The sequence below is a fragment of the Purpureocillium lilacinum genome, assembly GCF_023168085.1.
Source record: "Purpureocillium lilacinum CBS 284.36 DNA, scaffold_1, whole genome shotgun sequence".
Lineage (NCBI taxonomy): Eukaryota > Fungi > Ascomycota > Sordariomycetes > Hypocreales > Ophiocordycipitaceae > Purpureocillium > Purpureocillium lilacinum.
In genome coordinates this window covers 5,203,052-5,221,004 of record NW_027072111.1, presented here as the reverse complement: position 1 = coordinate 5,221,004, position 17,953 = coordinate 5,203,052, and the positions used below count along the sequence as shown (strand labels likewise).

Genomic DNA, 17,953 nt, shown 5'->3' with positions numbered 1-17,953 from the left:
GTACCTCGCTGTGCGCCAATGCCGTGACTGCCCACGAAGTACGGATACCTAACCTTCCTTTGGCCCACCGGCCGTACCGCTGGAGCGCACCTGGGCAGGTACTACCTACGCATGGTGGGAGCCAGGCTGGAGCCCTGGAGGGCAGGGGCCACCGCCTCCTCCGCGTTCCCACCGCCCCGGGCAGGGATGAATGGATTGCGTGACGCGCGCGGCCTTCGGGTCAGCTGCAGCGGTTACCGGCGCTTGCCAGGAGAAAATGATTCAAGTCTTTGTGCAGCTGGCCGGTCTCGTCATGCCATGCCACCGTCCATAGGCAGACGAGAGTCCTCCAGAGCATTGCCCAAGGGCGTTTGGCCGATTGACAAGGCCCTGATGCCGCGGAACGCACTGGAGGGAGCGAGGCCCAGCCCCGAGACGCAGACTGGGTTCCTGGGTCTCGCGCCAGCATTGGAGCTGCAAGCTGGTCTCGCCCGCCCAAGGCGCCGCGCCGTCTTCGGACACTGCCTCTGGTCACCCGCTGGTTGGGTTGGTCTGCCAGCATAGGGAGACACCTTGGGCGACGCCGGCAGCCACACATTTCAACAGGTATATGGTTAGCAAACGACCCGACACAACAACGTAGGCCCCATGAAAATGACGTGATTGCCAACGGGAGCCGGCCGCGCTCGCCCCCAACCGCCACGGGCATCCGAGACCAACAAGCGCACCGTCGGTGTGCACGGCAATGTCGACGACACGGCCTCTGTGCCGCGATGGCCGGCGATCCAGCAACAACAGACACAACCCGCCGTGGTACATTACTGAACAGTACTCTTGAATCCAATACTCTCGACCACTGCACTGTACTGTAGCGTGTGGTAGGTAGGTGGTCTGTGAGCGCGAGATGTCATGCGTACATGTACAAGAAATGTGTTCCCCCCTAGCTAGGTATCCAAGGCCTCTCCTCTCTCCCTGCGTGCTTGCCACGTCTAGTCCTGCTCCTCAGCAACCGGCTCGTCCACGTCTTCGTACTCATCGCTCGAGCCCTTCCCCATCGACTTTGCCTGTGATGGCTTCTTCGCACCTAGTGCGCGAGTCGGTGGCTGTCCACTTCGTCGGCCGTAAAAGTCATCTGTCCTGACGCCACGAATCTGCGACGCGTCTACGGCTGCCATGCGCCGGCCTTCTGCACGGTGCTGTCGCATGTACTCCCGCACGGGTGCCATGGCCGCGTCCCGACACGCCTCCTTGATGTCGCTTCCCGACATGCCCGCCGTGATTTTGGCCACGTAGTCGACATCGAAATCCTCCGGGTCTGTCTTCGTGTCCTGCAGGATAAGCTGCAGGATCCGGCGCCGCTGCTCCTGGCCCGGCAGTGGCACCGGGAACTTTTTGGGCATGCGCCTGAGGATGGCCTCATCGATATCGTGAATACGGTTTGTTGCACCTAGAACAACGATTTGCGCCGGCAGGCCCGACGCGTTCGCCGACGTGAGGCCGTCCCACAGGGTCATGAACCTATTGTCCCGTCGAGTCAGTCATGTCATCCTGCACTTCTCATCAGATCGGGGGCTCGCATACTCAGCCTTGACCATGCCGCTGGCTTCATGCTCACCGCTGCGTCGTGTGCCCAGCACCGCATCGATCTCGTCAATAAAGATGATGGCGGGCTGCATCTTGCGAGCCAGCGAGAACACAGCACGCACAATCTTGTTGGAGTCGCCGTACCACTTCTCCGTCATGGTCGATATGTGCAGGTTGATGAACGAGGCACCGCTTTCGTGAGCCAAGGCCTTGGCGAGCATTGTCTTGCCGCATCCCGGGGGGCCGAACAAGAGAACTCCTGACGGCGCTGAGAGCAGCGGCGCAGCATGTGAGTAGAGATGAGGCATCGTTAGCGGGTAGATAACGGACTCCTTGAGCTCCTCGATGATCGGCTCAAGCCCACCAATATCTGTTCCATCACCAGGTTAGATATATGACTAGTGTCGTGGGCCTCCTCATAGCCGACTCACCGTCAAACCCGACGTGGATGTCCTGAGGCGCCACCATCTCCAACGCGATCAGGTTCTCATACTCGTTGAGAACCAGCTCCTCGGCGCGCGGCCCTCTCCTTGAGCCGCCAACCTCCTCGTCTTCATCTTGTTCTAGGCTTCGCTGGCGGTTCAGTCGTTCCAAATGTGCCTTGGCTTGGCGCCGCGCCTGCTCGTGCTTCTCCTTGTCCGGGTCGGCTAGGTTGCTTAATATAGGGTTGAGGAAGTTTCGGGCCACGTACAGTCCGGCTGTCATCTGAGTGGTGGCGACTTTAGCAAGAGACCGTACGCTCTCAAGGTAGGAAAGGGAGGCTCCCGTACCATGCCCGCAAAGAGCAACACATCCATGGCGACATCGCCAAGTTTCCGTCGTTCCCCCATGCCGACAAGCCAGCGCAGCCACGGGGCTGACTGGTCGGGCATCAGGCAGCTTGCCGACGCAAAGTTGAGCGCGAGGCAACGCCTCGGTCAATTACGGTGTGACAGCAAGAGGCAGCAATCGTAGCCAGAGGTGGAGACGAGGGAGAGGAACTGGCTCGTTTAGCTGTCGTGAGGTCGGTTGCCAGGGGCGTCAGGAGCACCCGCCAGATGGGTACGGCTGAGGTACGAGAGGCGGTAGGTCAGACCAGACAGCCAATGCTGGAACAGTCTTTGCACTTTGCCGGAAGCCTTGAATTCGTTGTGGTTGACTGTTGCAGCATGGGAGAGAATGGCCGTGGCGATGGCGCGAAATGGCTTCTCTTCGGCGAGGATATCGGAAGAGAGTTGGTTGCAAGGTTATGACAACATTCCATGCTTCACAGGTGCATGTCGCAGTGTGACGAGCCGAAAACCGACCGACGAATGGAAGATCCTCGGCCTCTCGTGGAAGGCCCTGGGGTGACTTACGTAAGACATCCTGCCACCCTACCGTCCCGCCCGTCTTTGTTTACATGCAGCCCAAAATGGAAATGGGCAAGCACTTGTCGCCGCAAACCATCCCCAGCCGTCTTGTTACGCAGTCCAGCGATCGCGACGCCGAAACCGTTCTCAGTCCACCATCCCGAAGACATCCGCACCCACGAGCGACACCTGCAGGACGCCTTTTCTTGGACCCTCATCTCCCAGTGGCTTCCCACGAAGCCCACTCTCAACGCGTGGGATCGCGCAACGACACCGGGGACGCAATGGCCCCTCGCGCAAGAACCGCCAGCAGTCTGGCTGGCTTGGTCGCGTCGGACTCGGAGCCGGACTTCGACGACATCCAAGCCATCACAGCGGTGGCGAAAATGGCAGCAGCTACCAAGAGACCCCGCGGCCGGCCCCCCAGTACGGCAAACAAAGTCTCAAAGCCCGTCCCGCAAGCCGCCACACGTCGGGCTGGCGGCAAAGCAGTCGTCTCAGCCTCCGGGCCGCCTAGGCAGGCACTGGCGGACAAGAGCAACACCTCCTTCGTGCGTGGTACTGGAAACGGTGCCAAGAAGGGGTCGCAGAACAACGCGAAGACAGAACTAGGGCTCGACGAGCAGGGCGGCGAACCGGTGGTTCCAAAAGCGACTCGCGGACGCCCGAAAGGGTCTGGAAAGCGCAAAAGTGCGGGAACTGAGGTGGCTACGGAGAAGCCAGGTCAGGCCGACTTCGAAGAGATTGCAGAGACTCAACCAACACCGGAGTCCATGCAGGTCGATGCCGAGGAGTCGCAGCTGCTCGCCGATGATCGGGATCTGGACGATGGTATGGACGAGAGCAACTCCGTCGCTGATGGCGGCGTAGAAGACGTGTCGCTGAGGCGCCGCCTCGGCAACCTGACGCGGAAATACGAACATCTGGAGACGCGATACAGGGACTTGAAGGACGTCGGGGTCAAGGCAGCCGAGCGCAACTTTGAGCACCTGAAGCGGCAGGCCGACGAGAATATTGCAGGTAAGACAAGCGCAACCTGCTTGGGTCGATGTGGCTGCTAACAATGGTGAACTTTAGGCTCAAACGAGCTCATAGCTCAGCTTCAAGCGGAGCTGGCGTCGCAGATTGCTCTCGCTCAGGAGGGCGAGAGGGTACGGCAGGAGCTCAGACAAAGCGAGAACCATGCAGAGACGCTCCAGATCCGCGTGGATGAGCTGACGGCGTCCCTGACGGCGGCGCGGACCGAGATAAAAACACTGTCCACAAAGCTGGCCGCGAGCAGGAGTGCAGAGGCGCATAACAAGGCCCCGGGAAGTGCACTCAAGGGCGGGACTGCGGCCAGTAGAACTGCACAGTCCGAGGCGCTGCATGCCCTCCAGGCAGCGCAAGCCAAGGAGGATCTCTATGGAGACCTAACGGGCCTGATCGTGAGGGGTCTGAGGCAGGGAGACGAGGAAGACATGTTCGACTGCATTCAGACGGGCCGGAACGGAAGTAAGTCTCACACCCCTTGACAAGGTGGGAAAGCGCAGACTCTGACAGGTCCTGCAGCCCTGCATTTCAAGCTGGCATTGGAGCGCGCCGATGGAGGCGACAGCTACGAAGACGTCCAGTTCACATACAAACCGCAGCTGGACAAAGACCGTGACGGCGAGCTGATAGAGATGCTCCCGGACTACCTGAGGGAGGAAATTACGTTTCCCAGGCCGCACGCCTCCAAGTTTTACAGCCGAGTCACCAAATCTCTGACGGAGCGGGTGGATTAGAAACCTGGACGATGCAGAGGCGGACGCGGATAAGTGACGTTGGGAGATGGCAATCGGCCCCGCGCATTGGCATGGCGAGCGAGGCTGTGGGCAGTGCATTCATGTTTTGTTGATACCCTCTATTCCCGACAGCCAGCAGACTCGTGAGCCAGCGTGTTGGCGACGGTTTTGCCCGCAGCTACTAGGCGCAAATGAAGGATGCAGCCCTTCGCGGCCGGCTGTTCTGTGCTGAATCACTGAACCTGTCTGCCGCAGCGGACCGCAAGCGCACACTTCCCTCGGAAAGAAGTCGTGATGTCGTCCTGCCTTTTGCGATGGATGCCCTAGGTACCTAAATACCGTACACACTGATGACACTGTCGTGGCATCCGATGTTGAGGCTGCGATGAAAGCCCACGGATTGCTAGGAGCGTCAATTATGTACGACCATGGAAAGGCAGCGAGCGTTTCGTCGAAAAGTGGCTACAGCAGCGCGTCGTGGGGATGACGCGACGGAGGCCCTTCTAGGCGCTAATTGGCCCAGCCAGGCATTCGCGGCAAGTCGCCAAAGGTATTGGATACCCAGCGCTCCCGCCAACGGCACGGTCCCGTCCCTGCCACGTGTTGCGTCAACCAGCACGGGGCCCCCCAACCTCAGTCCGTACCTCTAGTACGCTTGAGGTCGTTCAGCGGCGTGGAATTGCTGCGGCCGCTCACTGGACGAATGGCTGGCATTCAAGTACCGGTACTCTGCCGCTACTTCGTGCTCGCGGCCGATCCGATCAGGGAACCCTGACGGCCACTTCTCCCGCCGCCCCTAATTACTGCTAGGGTCTGCCAGGCAACGCTCTCAGAACTTTGGTTTGCCGTTCAACTCCGAGAAATCCAGTGCTGGCTTGGGGGATCCAACGCCTCGACATCCGACTCGTCTTGCCCCACGCATCCCGAGGCCAGCACGGTATATCATGAGGCCGCACTGAAATTCCACGGATAGGACTCGCCGTCAATCTCTTTGCTGTCGCCGCCGCAGGCCACGCCCCAACGCGTCGCCATGGCCGCAGTCACTCGTTTTGCCTTCCTGGCCACGGCCATCGTCTTCCACCTCGTCTACATCTTCTCCATATTCGACATTTACTTCGTCAGTCCGATTGTGTCGGGCATGCGATTGTTCGCCGTGGACCGCCCTGCGCCGGCCAAGCCCCCAGCAGATCGCCTTGTGCTCTTCGTCGGTACGACACGTGCTCTTCGTTACTCGCCCTCGAGGCTTCTTTCGCTAACGAATGGCTACTTCACTAGGCGATGGATTGCGCGCAGACAAGGCATTTCAGTCCTTCCCCGAGCCGTACCCTGAGTCGGATCAAGACCTCGTCCCGCGCCCCCTCGCGCCCTTCTTGCGTTCCCGCGTCCTGTCCGAGGGAACGTTTGGCGTATCCCACACCCGCGTCCCCACCGAGTCGCGTCCCGGCCATGTCGCCTTGATTGCTGGCCTCTACGAAGATGTCTCTGCCGTCGCGACAGGCTGGAAGCTGAACCCTGTCGACTTTGACAGTGTCTTCAACCGCAGCCGCCACACGTGGAGCTGGGGCAGCCCTGACATCCTGCCCATGTTCGAGCGCGGCGCCGTCCCTGGCCGTGTGGACGCCGTCACATACGAGCCTGAATTCGAAGACTTCTCCCAAGACGCAACGCGACTAGACTACTGGGTCTTTGACCACGTCAAGGCCTTCTTCGCTGAGGCGGCCACCAACCAAACCCTTGGTAAAGCCCTCCGTCAGGACAAAAACGTCTTTTTCCTTCACCTGCTCGGGCTCGACACGACCGGACACTCCTATCGTCCATACTCGAAAGAATATCTCCACAACATCAAAGTCGTCGACCAAGGGGTCAAGGAGGTGACCGAGTTGATCCAGAAGTTCTACGCCGACGACCGGACGGCCTTTGTCTTCACCGCCGATCACGGGATGAGCGACTGGGGTAGTCACGGCGACGGCCATCCAGACAACACACGCACGCCCCTGATTTCGTGGGGTGCTGGCGTCGCGCGTCCCGAGCTGCATTCCGGGTCAGTTGCTCCCGGCCACGACGACTACTCCTCCAGTTGGGGCTTGGATCAGGTGCGGAGGAACGACGTCGCCCAAGCCGACGTCGCGGCTCTCATGTCCTACTTGATTGGAACCGAGTTTCCCGCAAACTCTGTGGGCCAGCTTCCGCTCTCGTACCTGTCCGCCAGTACTCGCGAAAAGGCACAAGCCTTGCTGGTCAACGCCCAGGGTATCTTGGAGATGTACCGCGTTAAAGAGGAGAAGAAGAAGGAGACGGAGCTGCGATTCAGACCGTATCCCTTCCTGGGTGACGACGGCGTCTCGCCCGATCAACGCGTCTCGGCCATTCAGGGGCTTATTGCGGCCGGCAAGTACGAAGAAGCCATTGAAGAATCGGACGCGCTTATCGGCATCGCGTTGGAGGGCCTCCGTTACCTGCAGACCTACGACTGGCTGTTTCTGCGCGCTCTCATCACTGTTGGGTATCTCGGCTGGATGGCATATGCCATCACCAGCGTCATCGACACCTTTGTTTTGCACGAGAGCATAGCGCCCAAGCGCACAGCCGGTGGCTTGGCCGCATTTTCGTCCATTCTCGTCGCGCTGTACGCTTCATTCCTGGTCTCCAAATCGCCGTTGACCTACTACGCATACGCATTCTTCCCTGTTGTCTTCTGGGAAGAGGTATACGCACACCGAGACAGCTTGATCTTGGGCCGCAAAGCCCTTTTCGGGCATATCGCATCGGCAGGAGCCGTGGCAACATTGGTAGGGCATGCGGTGCTATCCGTGGCCATTGTTCAGTGCTTGGTAGGTCTTGCAAGTGTACTTACTCCGACCTGGTTCCAGCATCTGACGCAGCACAGGCGCTCAGCTACATCTATCGCGAAATCCTCACGGGGATTTTCATCCTGGCGGCGACGTGGCCGGCAACATACGGCGTCTTATTTCTGCGGAAGCACGCGGGGTTGAGCCTTGCATGGATCGTTTCTTGTCTGATTATGAGCATTTTCACTTTGCTCCCTGCTATGAAGGCAGAAAACGTCACCCTGATGTATGTCAAGAAGCGCTCTCTTTGCGCCGCAGGCCGTACTAACATGGGGATCCACAGTCTTGTTGGTGGAACAGCCATGACGGCCCTGGGCGTTCTGTACCTAGCTTTCGAGAGCCACATCTTGTCCGACTTCAGAAGCCAACCGACAACGACAGCTCCCAAGACAGATGACACAATCAGGCGCACAATAATAGGCGCGCAGGTATGGCGGACCCCTCGATGATGTGCATGATGGAAGCTGACAGCTTGCCCGGCAGGTTGGTCTGGTGCCGCTGGCCATGTTTGTGACCCGCTCGAGCGCCTTGAGCCTGCAAGCGAAGCAGGGCCTACCCGTAGGCAATCAGATTGTGGGATGGGCTGTCCTAGGTATATCCACCTCCGCCATGTTGACTGCGTGCCTCCTACGCCGTTGCGGGCGAGGGCCAGTGCTGACGAGAAACGTAGTCGTGTCGCTGTTCATGCCGCTGGCGTATCGGCTGCAGAGCAGCACTCACTACATGCATCGGCTAGCTGTGATATTCCTGACGTGCGCGCCCACCTTTGTCATCTTGACGATATCGTACGAGGGCCTGTTCTACGTGGCCTTCAGTATCACGCTTCTCTTGTGGGTTCGGCTCGAGTACGCCGTTGAGACACAGGTTGCGAAGGCGAGCCTTATGAATGGAGCGGCGTCAGGGCATGACAGCGGCCGCGTCGGGAGCCCCAAGTACAGGCCGTTGAGGCTGTCGGATGCGCGCGTGGCGCTGTTCTTCATGGTGCTTCTGCAGTCGGCGTTTTTCAGCACGGGCAATGTGGCATCAGTCTCGTCCTTTAGCCTGGAGAGCGTGACGCGTCTCATCCCCATCTTCGACCCCTTCTCACAGGGCGCGCTCCTGATCCTGAAGATCATGATACCATTTGCGCTGATCTCTGCGAACCTGGGGGTGCTCAACAAGCGGCTCGGGGTGGCGCCGTCGGCGCTCTTCATGGTGGTCATGGCGGCAAGCGACTTGTTGACGCTCTACTTCTTCTGGGTGGTCAAGGACGAAGGGTCTTGGCTGGAGATTGGGTCGACAATCAGCCACTTTGCCATTGCCAGTCTTCTGTGCGTGTTTGTGGCCGGCCTCGAGGCAGTCAGCGCCATGTTTATCGCCGGCATCGAGGTGGACGAGGGTCGCGATGGCGAAGAAGCGCGGAGGGTGAGGCCAGATGCGAGCAACGGCCACGGGACAAAGAGAGTGGCGGGCAGGAAGCCGACCAACGGGACGGCGAAAGGCTGACGAGCGTTGCAGGCCAAGCGGCATCTCATGAATAGATATGGAGCGCGGCTCGTTTAGATATAGACCCGACGGGACGATGGAAGCTGCGGAGGAGGAGCGGCCCGCGTCCCGTAAATGCCAGGACCCGTTTCTTCTTACCCTTTCGTACAGGGGCAAGTCGCAACGCCCCTCACGGGTGTGAGGTGCCCGCCCAGACGCACGACCTACCTTGCTCGTACGTAGTGCATAATACGGAAAAGCTTTTTTGGCAACAATGGCTGGCGTCTTGAAGAGTGGACCGGTAGCAATGCTGTGGATGAACGGGCTTGTATTGAAGGCGTTGACAGGCACCGAGAAGGGGGCCTTTGACGGCCCACTGGCGGCCTGGCTGCGTGCGTACGCATCATCTACGTGCCTTATTTGGGTGCTCGTTGGTGCCAACGGCTATGTTGCCCGCGTGGCACGCATGCAAGTGCTGCTTGATGTGTTGTCCGTAGGCCTGTCTGTTGCGTGAGTTTGAGTCCCCCTCCCGTCTGGTTCACTCCGCATAGGTGGTGGCCGACGTCGACCACGGGGGTGGGAGACGCTGAGCCCGACCGACGCATGCACCAGCACCCCCCACCCCGGCTCTTGCACCGAGAGAGGAAATGGGCCCGAATGCGGCCGGCGGCCGGGGCGCCATGTTGAGCCAGGAGGCGAGCATTCAACAGATGGCACGTCGAAGGTGCTGCAAGCCCGGACTGGAGCCCTCACATTGTCGCCCGCCCGCAAAGCCTTCTTCCTCACAACGAAAGGGGTGCCGGTGCCGCCGCCACAACAAACACACAGCCCGTACACGTCACCGGCAAGCAGGGCAAGCCATGGTGCGGAAACAACGGGACCGCCGACCGCCGGGTTTCAGGCTCGCATGCCTCGCAGCTTTGCTTTCTGACGCCGCCAGTGAGCCGCCAAGCTGCTGCGGACCACGGCTGGCGATCCAGAAGCAGCGGGTTGTGGGCACTTTAGGCGCAGTGTTTGGCCTATTGCCAAGGGTACCTGCTTATACTGTGCGTCCTCACTGGGCTGGAACCATGACTGAAGGTTCGATTCGACCGTGCAGTAAATACATAATAGCAGCAGCCCAAGACCCGATCTCCAGCGTCGGATGCGACCCGGGCCCGGCTCACGCAGGTCAGATGGTGGAAATTGCTCCAATGCTGCCGGGGCAGGTGGCCCCCTGCAGACCGGCCGGGGGGAGCTGCCCGTGAGGTGCCAGAGGCCCGGGGAGCAGACGGATTGCCAGGTGTGCCGTGGGCCAGTGGAGGCACCTCCCCGGAGGTACCTAGGTTCCATGCCCGAGACGCGGCCCCGGGGCCACCGGCTCTCGTCTGCACACCACCTGGGCACCTCCACCAGCGCCTGCACAAGCACCTGGGCAGCTGCCGCCTTTCAATACTATTAGGTTGACGGGACCTGGGACCGGGGCAGCCAGCCAAGCCCGTGCGCAGCAGCACCAGCGCCGCCTGGCTGCATCGGATCCATCCAGGACTGGCGCCGCCGAGCGGGCGCCCCTCTTCACGCGCCGTGAACCCCCCCCCCCCCCCCCCCCCCCCGGGCGGGCGAAAACTTCTGGGCACTCACCAACCAACCCACCAACGTACCCCAGGTTCGCTGCCTGCGCTTCAAGCAAGGGGGGCTTCCTACCCCGGATGACGCGAGCGCCTTTGGCCAATCGCCCTGGCCAGTTCTGCTCTGGCTCCGCATCCATCTTCTCCGGGCCACCAACTGCCATCGAATCCCACCGCTGACCTGGCCATCCACCTCAGACCGCAGCCCCGGGATGCCGGGGAAAACAGACGACGTCTTCGGGCGACTACGGAGCTTGACGGGTGGCTTCCTCACCTCGACCAGAGGCCCTGGATGGCTCGTCGCCCACATCGAGAGCCTCGGCTCGATGGCGAGACAGGACGCCAGGCTCACTAGTTTCCGATCTGTTCCATGGCTGTCGCGTCTTGTCAGCACCGGTGGTGGAAACAACCTCGTGGCAACGATGTGGGAGTCCAGTGTTATTTTATATTTATTCAGACCACCACGCCGCGCGTGCCTGTTTGGAATTTGTGCATGACGGGCTCACGTCTTTGTCAAGGACTCCGTGCCAGACGTGGTAGCACTGCGACTCAGCGTCCCTGTTCGAGCATCCCGTCCTGCTACTGCCGACATCTGCCCATCGTGGTAGTGGGTAGTCGGGCGTCTCTGTTTGCTCTCTTGAACCGTCATCTGGTGACGAGGAGAGACGGCCATCTCGAGAGCCCAGGCCTCCCCTCACCAGCAAGCCTCGTCTTGCCAAAGGCTTAAGCGGCCTGCCGTTCGCCACGGCTTCTGCTCCGTTGGCCCCGGCAAGTCCGGCATCGGCCGTCTCTCGTGCGGAGCGGCACCGCACTGCAGCGCACCGGATTGCATCGGATCGCATCGTCGCATCGTCGGTCCGTACCACCCCGCGAGTGGACTCGGTGGGGAGAGAGCCCGGAACAGCACACCGGGGCAAGTGTTATAAGCGCCCGCCGCGCGCGTTGAAGACCGACCAAGACCGACCTGGCCCGACCCTGACGGGTTTCCCTGTGCTCCCGTCAGCGGGCATTTCAAGGTTGAGGCTTCCAGGTTGCGCTCCGCCGGCCCACACCCCAGCCACCCGCTGCAGCGCCGCCCAGTTGGGAGAGAGGCGGCCAAGGTGGACGCCCGGAGCCCGCTGGACCCAACGGTCGAGCGTTTCAGCGACTCGGGGACGCACTGAATCAACCCGCGGGACCAAGCCCCCCACCACCCTGGCGTCACAGAACGGGCGAACGAGAAGCACCACAATTACGGGTGCAGGTTGTCACCACCCAGCACACGGGACGGAGCCCCAGACCCCGCAACGCGCGCACGACTCGCTCGACTCCAACAGAGGACGATCCGTTTCGGACGGAGTTGCGTCGCGGCGCCCTCGTGCACACGCGCGAGTCCTCCGTACGGGGTTTTTGGAAACCCGCACGCTGGCACGCAGCGGACAGCACGGCATCTGTTGCGCCGACACCACACCACACCACACCCGTGGCCGTCCCCATTGCGTCGATTGACACACAAAAGTCCGCCGCCCGTTCTTCTCCGGCCAGCCTCAACGCGGCGCCCGGGACGCCACACGCTGCAGAACCTGGAAGCAGGTGCTTCCCTCCCCCCGGCCAGGAACATCCCTTCCATATCGTTAGGACTACGTGCGGCCCGTACAGCCCCGTGCCAAGGGAAGCCGGTGCCCATCACGTACATCCCACGGTGCAGCCACTGTATTACTGTGCTTCATTACGAATGCTTTGTGCGCGCGACTCCCAGAGTCCCAGCATCAGGCTCCCGGCCCAGTCCACTCCCACGCGCCAGAGCCTCGAGGTCCGACGACGACGCTCGAGCCCCTGCCCACAACCCCGCCCTTCCCGCTATTCTCCCGTCATCTCATTCAGCAAGGTTCGCAACTGCCACCCATCTCCATCCCCATCTCCAGCTCAATCTCCATCCCACGTCTCCATCGTGTCGCGGCACCTCGCGATACCGAAACACACGCCCACACCACCTTTTGCTCGACGCAGGCAGCCGGGCCTGTGGACTGCACTGCACCGGCGACCACGAGAGCCTTGCGCCTCAGTCCCTGCTGCTACCTGCTAACTACGACTACCTTGACCCAGGCGGCACTGTTCTTTTCTGCCTCGACCCGCCGAATTGGACGCTGCGAGCGGTGCAGTGCTGCACCTGAGTTGGTACCTGCTCATTCCTGCCTGAGGAACGGAGCAGCACGAGTACCTACATTTGGAGCACACACAGCCCTGGAGCGACCAGCCCTGCACCCAGACGGACCTGCTAGGGCTGCCTCCCCAGCTTTCCATCCCTTTCCAGCCCACCGACGGGCCAGTCCCCACGCCTGAGCCGCCACCTCCGCCGCCAACCTGCCCGGCCAGCGCGAACTTACCTTTACCTGAACACGGGGGACCCCAGACCCCCCCCCCCCCCCCTTTCCGCCCGCGCGACAGCCCCAGGCCGTCCAGCCGCCCTAACCGTCCGCCAGTGCTGCGCTGCACGCCGCCGCTCCAAGCCCTGTGGCCGCCCCCCCCCAGAGGTCGCGTCCCGCATAGGTCCTGCTGCGAATTCTGTCAGGTATAGTCGCCTCCTTCGCCAGGCGCTCTTCGTTCTTCCTCCTCCTCCCCATTGCTCCGATCTCGACCGAACCTCACCGCGTGTCCGCGTGTGTGCTCCTTCGCCCGCCATGGACGTCGAGATGTCTTCCGGCGACGCTGCGCCGCAACAGTCGCAGCCGCAGACGCAGTCAGAATCGCCAGCCAAGACGTCGCCCCCGGGCGCCTCCAGCGCCAGTTCCGCAGCCGCTGCCCAGATGAGCTTCCGCAGGTACGCTCGCCCAGCCCTCGCGATACGATGCGATGCATGCGCCGTGGGTGCATGAATGAGTGCGCTCCGCTGACGCCTTTTCTCGCTTATATAGGCAACGAGCGTCACGAGCATGTGAGGTATGTCTTCCCGACGGGCCGCCCGTGCCCTGATCGTTGTCGTTTCCCCTCCAAGCTCCCCGTGAGCCGAGGCATGCGACAGCTCCCGCCCCAGCCCACCCTGACTGCGCGCTTGCGTGTCCACGACCCCTCCAGCGCCTTTACGCAACTGTCAACGCTGACTCTCCGTCTTTCTCGCCCTGCCAGACCTGCCACGCACGAAAGGTAACAACCTCTACCGTCATTCTCTGTGTCGATGTTGCCTAACCCATGTCCCTCCGTTCCAGGTCCGATGCGATGCCGCCAGTCTGGGGGTGCCTTGCACCAACTGCGTCGCCTTCCAGATCGAATGCCGCATCCCAACTCCCAAACGCAAGAAGCAGAGCTCTACTCCGGGGCAGAACACCAAGGACTCGGACAGGTAATGCCTCCCCCGGCCGTCGTGCCTCTGTCGTCAACCCTTATGACCCCCTGGCGATCCAGCCTCGCCTCGTGAACGTAGAACTGACGCCTTCGTGCCCCGTCATGTAGCGACCGAGAAGGCTTCGACGACAGACAGCAGCAGCAGCAGCAGCCACAGCCACAGCAGACCACGCACGCCGGTGCCGCCAATGCTTACCCTCGAGCCCCGACCGTATCACACACCGCGGACGGGACTCCTTCTTCGGCCATGACGGAATCGCAAGTACGGCAAGAAGAGGTTGACAACAACACGTACCTAAACCTCGTCATGAAGCCCAAATTCACCCGCGCCCCCATTACGGAAGCCGGCCGGGTGGCCTTCCTCGGAGAGTCCTCAAATCTCACCCTACTCGTCCACGACCGGCAGGGCTCCTCAGATGTCGTGCACTACCCGCTGCCTGAGAACGTGCGCGGTTCTCGTGCGAGGTTGACTGAGCTGGACAACGTCGAGATCGACATCTTGCACCAAAGAGGCGCCTTCCTGTTGCCACCGCGTTCGTTGTGCGACGAACTGATCGACGCCTACTTCAAATGGGTGCATCCCATCGTCCCTGTCATCAACCGGACGCGCTTCATGAGGCAGTATCGCGACCCGAAGAACCCGCCATCGCTCCTCCTCCTCCAGGCGGTGCTCTTGGCAGGTTCCCGCGTTTGCACAAACGCGCAGCTCATGGACGCCAACGGCTCGACTACCCCGGCCGCCTTGACATTCTACAAGCGCGCCAAGGCTCTCTACGATGCCAATTACGAGGATGACCGCGTCACCATTGTGCAGTCCTTGCTGCTTTTGGGCTGGTACTGGGAAGGCCCAGAGGACGTCACTAAGAACGTCTTCTACTGGAGCCGTGTTGCAACAATCGTCGCGCAAGGCTCGGGCATGCACCGCAGCGTCGAGCAGTCCCAGTTGAGCAAGTCTGACAAGCGCCTCTGGAAAAGGATATGGTGGACGCTCTTCACTCGCGACCGATCCGTGGCGGTGGCACTTGGTCGACCAGTCCACATCAACCTGGACGACTCCGACGTGGAGATGTTGACCGAGGACGACTTCATCGAGGATGAAACAGACCACGTCAGCGAGTATCCTCCCGACCCGATCCACGTCCAATTCTTCCTTCAATACGTCAAGCTGTGCGAAATCATGGGCCTTGTGCTCTCCCAGCAGTACTCGGTCGCCTCCAAGGGTCGGCAACGCAACGCCATCGACTTGACGCATAGCGACATGGCCCTCGCCGACTGGCTGCAAAACTGCCCCAAGATTGTGTACTGGGAGATGCCTCGCCATCACTTCTGGTCCGCGCTGCTGCACTCCAACTATTACACGACGCTGTGCCTCCTTCACCGCGCTCACATGCCGCCCAGCGGCACCAGTCGGTTCCCCGACGACTCGCCATATCCCTCACGGAACATTGCGTTCCAGGCGGCAGCCATGATCACTTCCATCGTGGAGAATCTGGCGGCGCATGGTGAGCTGCGCTACTGCCCGGCATTCATCGTGTACAGCCTCTTCTCCGCCCTCATCATGCATGTCTACCAAATGCGTTCGCCTGTGCCGTCGATCCAGCAGGTCACGCAGGACAGGATGCGGAGCTGCATGCAGGCGATGAAGGAGGTGTCTCGGGTTTGGCTCGTGGGGAAGATGGTTTACACGCTCTTTGAATCCATCATCGGCAACAAGGTGCTGGAGGAGCGCCTCCAGAAGGCAGGGGCGAAGAGACACCGGCGGATGCAACAGAGCCTGTCACAGCTCGATAACCACAGCAAAGCCCAGGATGCCTCAAAACGCAAGTACGACGACATGGCCATCGACTTCACCGCCAACGCGCCAACTCCGCAAGAGTCGTACGAGAGATCGCGACCGCAGACGCCGAGCGCCGTCAAGAACGAAGCCCCTGCCACGATGCACCAGCCGAGCGCGGCCTCACCCAACACCCGGCCCAGCGGTGCCGACACTTTTATGGGCGGGACTAGCTCGCGGCCGCAGACTCGCCCGGCCACGCCGTTTAACCCATCCTTCTCTGTACCCGCCACGCCGCCGGATCTCTACCTCGTCACAAGAAACTCGCCCAACCTATCACAATCCATATGGGAGAACTTTCAGCCGGATCAACTGTTTCCCGAGAGCTCAAGCATGCCGCCCGTCCCCAACCTGTCGCCAACACAAACCCACCAGAGCCTGGATCAGAGCCTCATGGCCCAGATGACCCCAAGCAGCATGACCCACAGCACCCACGGCCAGCAGGGCACCCAGTTCCAGCCGAGAGGCAGCCACGGCCAAGGCAACGGGATGGTCGGCATGCAAGGCTTCCAGGGCCAGTCAGGCATGTGGCAAAGCAACTTCGACGGTGGGGTTCATGACGGCCAGAGTCCAGATAGCTGGAGCACGGGCTCGGTTCAAGGGCAGCCCGCACCCACGACACTCAACGTGGAAGATTGGTACGAACCTGTTGCAGTCTTGTTCGCCATCGTCTTGCTAATCCGGATCAACAGGTTCCAATTTTTCGGCATCAATGGCGATGCCAGTAACTTGAATCTCGATGTCTCTTTGAGCTGAGTCGGCAATGTTATCTCGGTTCACTGTGGTCGCAGGAGAGCCCTTGATCGTCCGTGCCATACGGTTGCGCGTTGCGAGCTTCAAGCTTTGAGGAGCGGGCCAGCGTTCCAGCCCGGGCAGGCTACCCGGGCACGCAGCCTTGACGGATGGCTTCGTTGGCAGTTGGTCGCATGACTGCTCGAGACGGACACAACGGCCGATGGATGAGGTACCCCGTCGCAGGCGAGACGGCGCCCTGGCTGGTCAAGCAGCTTGCCGCCTTGTGACGGTGCCGCATCATGCCATGTCCGGCTGCGAATAACGAAAGCTTTCACGGACATGCCGGGCCAGGGCAGGGTCGAGGAAGGCGAAGGATATTCCCGACAGGAGAATGAGGTGGGCAGGGCCTGGGAAGGAAGGTGGAGGCCGGTCATGAGATGCAATGAGAGCCGACGCTTGTCCTGAGGCGCGTGCTGCGGCGCTCTCTACATTGCACGGTAAAAACTGCCTTGGTCATACCTATGTGCAGCGCCAAGGACGGCGTGGTTGCGGGTGGGAACCAGTGTCGATAGGAGGCGGCCAGGGGGCCAATATTCATCGTTATTTGATTGCCGATCTGTGCCGTTGATCGTCCGACACCTGTCCTGCCAATCTCTCGAGAGCAAAAGGGCGCCGGGGCAGGGCTTCCGTCCGAAGTTTGCGATTACCGGCGGCACGATTCTTCAAAATAGGACGTCCATGCTTGCACGTGCGTGTATGGAGACTTGCCAGCTTGCACTCGGCGACGAGGGACGGCGCAGGAGCCGGAGAGTGGCCCGCATGGCCTGCACGGAGCGGTTGATGCCGCAAACAAATGCTGCGTGCGCCGGGGCCTGCAACTGGGGAGCACCGATTGCCGGGTGCTCGATCTCCCGAATACAGTCGGTACAGCATTGCAGCAAGTCACGTACCTTGCTGCACCTGAGATGGTGCAAATCCCCGACCTGTTTGCCTTGTTCTGCCATGCTCCACGTGAACGAGGGTTCCGGGGTGTGGGCATCTCTGGAAGACGGGGTCAATATTACCGCCCGTATTACCCGATGGAGGCGCTGCACGGCTTGGCCCGCTAGGTACCTAGGTAGGTACATTTCACTGCAGGGACGGGAGTCAAAGCCACCTCGCCGCCGGCGGGGGCCATTCCCAGTCTTGCGCATGCATGACAGCCAGGCTTCCTGGGGCCAAGTGTCCACACCGTCGGGCCAAGGCATGAATTAACTGCCAAGTTAGGTACGTCAGTTACAGTTGTTATCATGGAAGGTGATCCGCGCGGGCATGCCCACCGCCTCGCGCCTGCTCGCAGCGTTTGCGCGTTCCTCCAGCGGCGGCAGATTGTTAGGTTAGTATACCTTGTACCTTGGGTTGCCCTCCAGGTCGGTCCACTGCTGTCATCGGCACGGGCGTCAGTGGTTGATTGAATAAGGGATACAGCGGCCCACGGAGCTAT

General features: G+C 61.0%; 4 protein-coding genes across 4 annotated transcripts; 3 read left to right on the top strand and 1 right to left on the bottom strand.

The window, feature by feature from the left end:
* Nucleotides 1-968: 968 nt before the first annotated feature.
* Nucleotides 969-2,360, bottom strand: PLICBS_001232 (uncharacterized protein; the record flags this gene model as incomplete). Its single annotated transcript, XM_018317716.2, has 4 exons — nt 969-1,497; nt 1,561-1,933; nt 1,995-2,268; nt 2,334-2,360. 4 exons carry the CDS (start codon nt 2,358-2,360, stop codon nt 969-971), a joined length of 1,203 nt encoding a protein of 400 aa, XP_018183241.1.
* An 818-nt stretch (nt 2,361-3,178) lies between these two features.
* On the top strand, nt 3,179-4,660 carry PLICBS_001231 (uncharacterized protein; the record flags this gene model as incomplete). Its single annotated transcript, XM_018317718.1, has 3 exons — nt 3,179-3,914; nt 3,972-4,388; nt 4,446-4,660. 3 exons carry the CDS (start codon nt 3,179-3,181, stop codon nt 4,658-4,660), a joined length of 1,368 nt encoding a protein of 455 aa, XP_018183243.1.
* Nucleotides 4,661-5,690: 1,030 nt separating this feature from the next.
* Nucleotides 5,691-8,994, top strand: PLICBS_001230 (glycosyl phosphatidyl inositol anchor synthesis; the record flags this gene model as incomplete). Its single annotated transcript, XM_018317719.2, has 6 exons — nt 5,691-5,868; nt 5,936-7,491; nt 7,548-7,735; nt 7,793-7,937; nt 7,993-8,101; nt 8,180-8,994. The coding sequence occupies 6 exons, from the start codon at nt 5,691-5,693 to the stop codon at nt 8,992-8,994; spliced, it is 2,991 nt and encodes a 996-aa protein (XP_018183244.2).
* Nucleotides 8,995-13,240: 4,246 nt separating this feature from the next.
* Nucleotides 13,241-16,491, top strand: PLICBS_001229 (transcriptional activator of fatty acid utilization; the record flags this gene model as incomplete). The annotated part of the gene is made up of 5 exons (XM_065599768.1): nt 13,241-13,380; nt 13,475-13,499; nt 13,766-13,899; nt 14,010-16,373; nt 16,428-16,491. The coding sequence occupies 5 exons, from the start codon at nt 13,241-13,243 to the stop codon at nt 16,489-16,491; spliced, it is 2,727 nt and encodes a 908-aa protein (XP_065455840.1).
* Between the last annotated feature and the right edge of the window lie 1,462 nt (nt 16,492-17,953).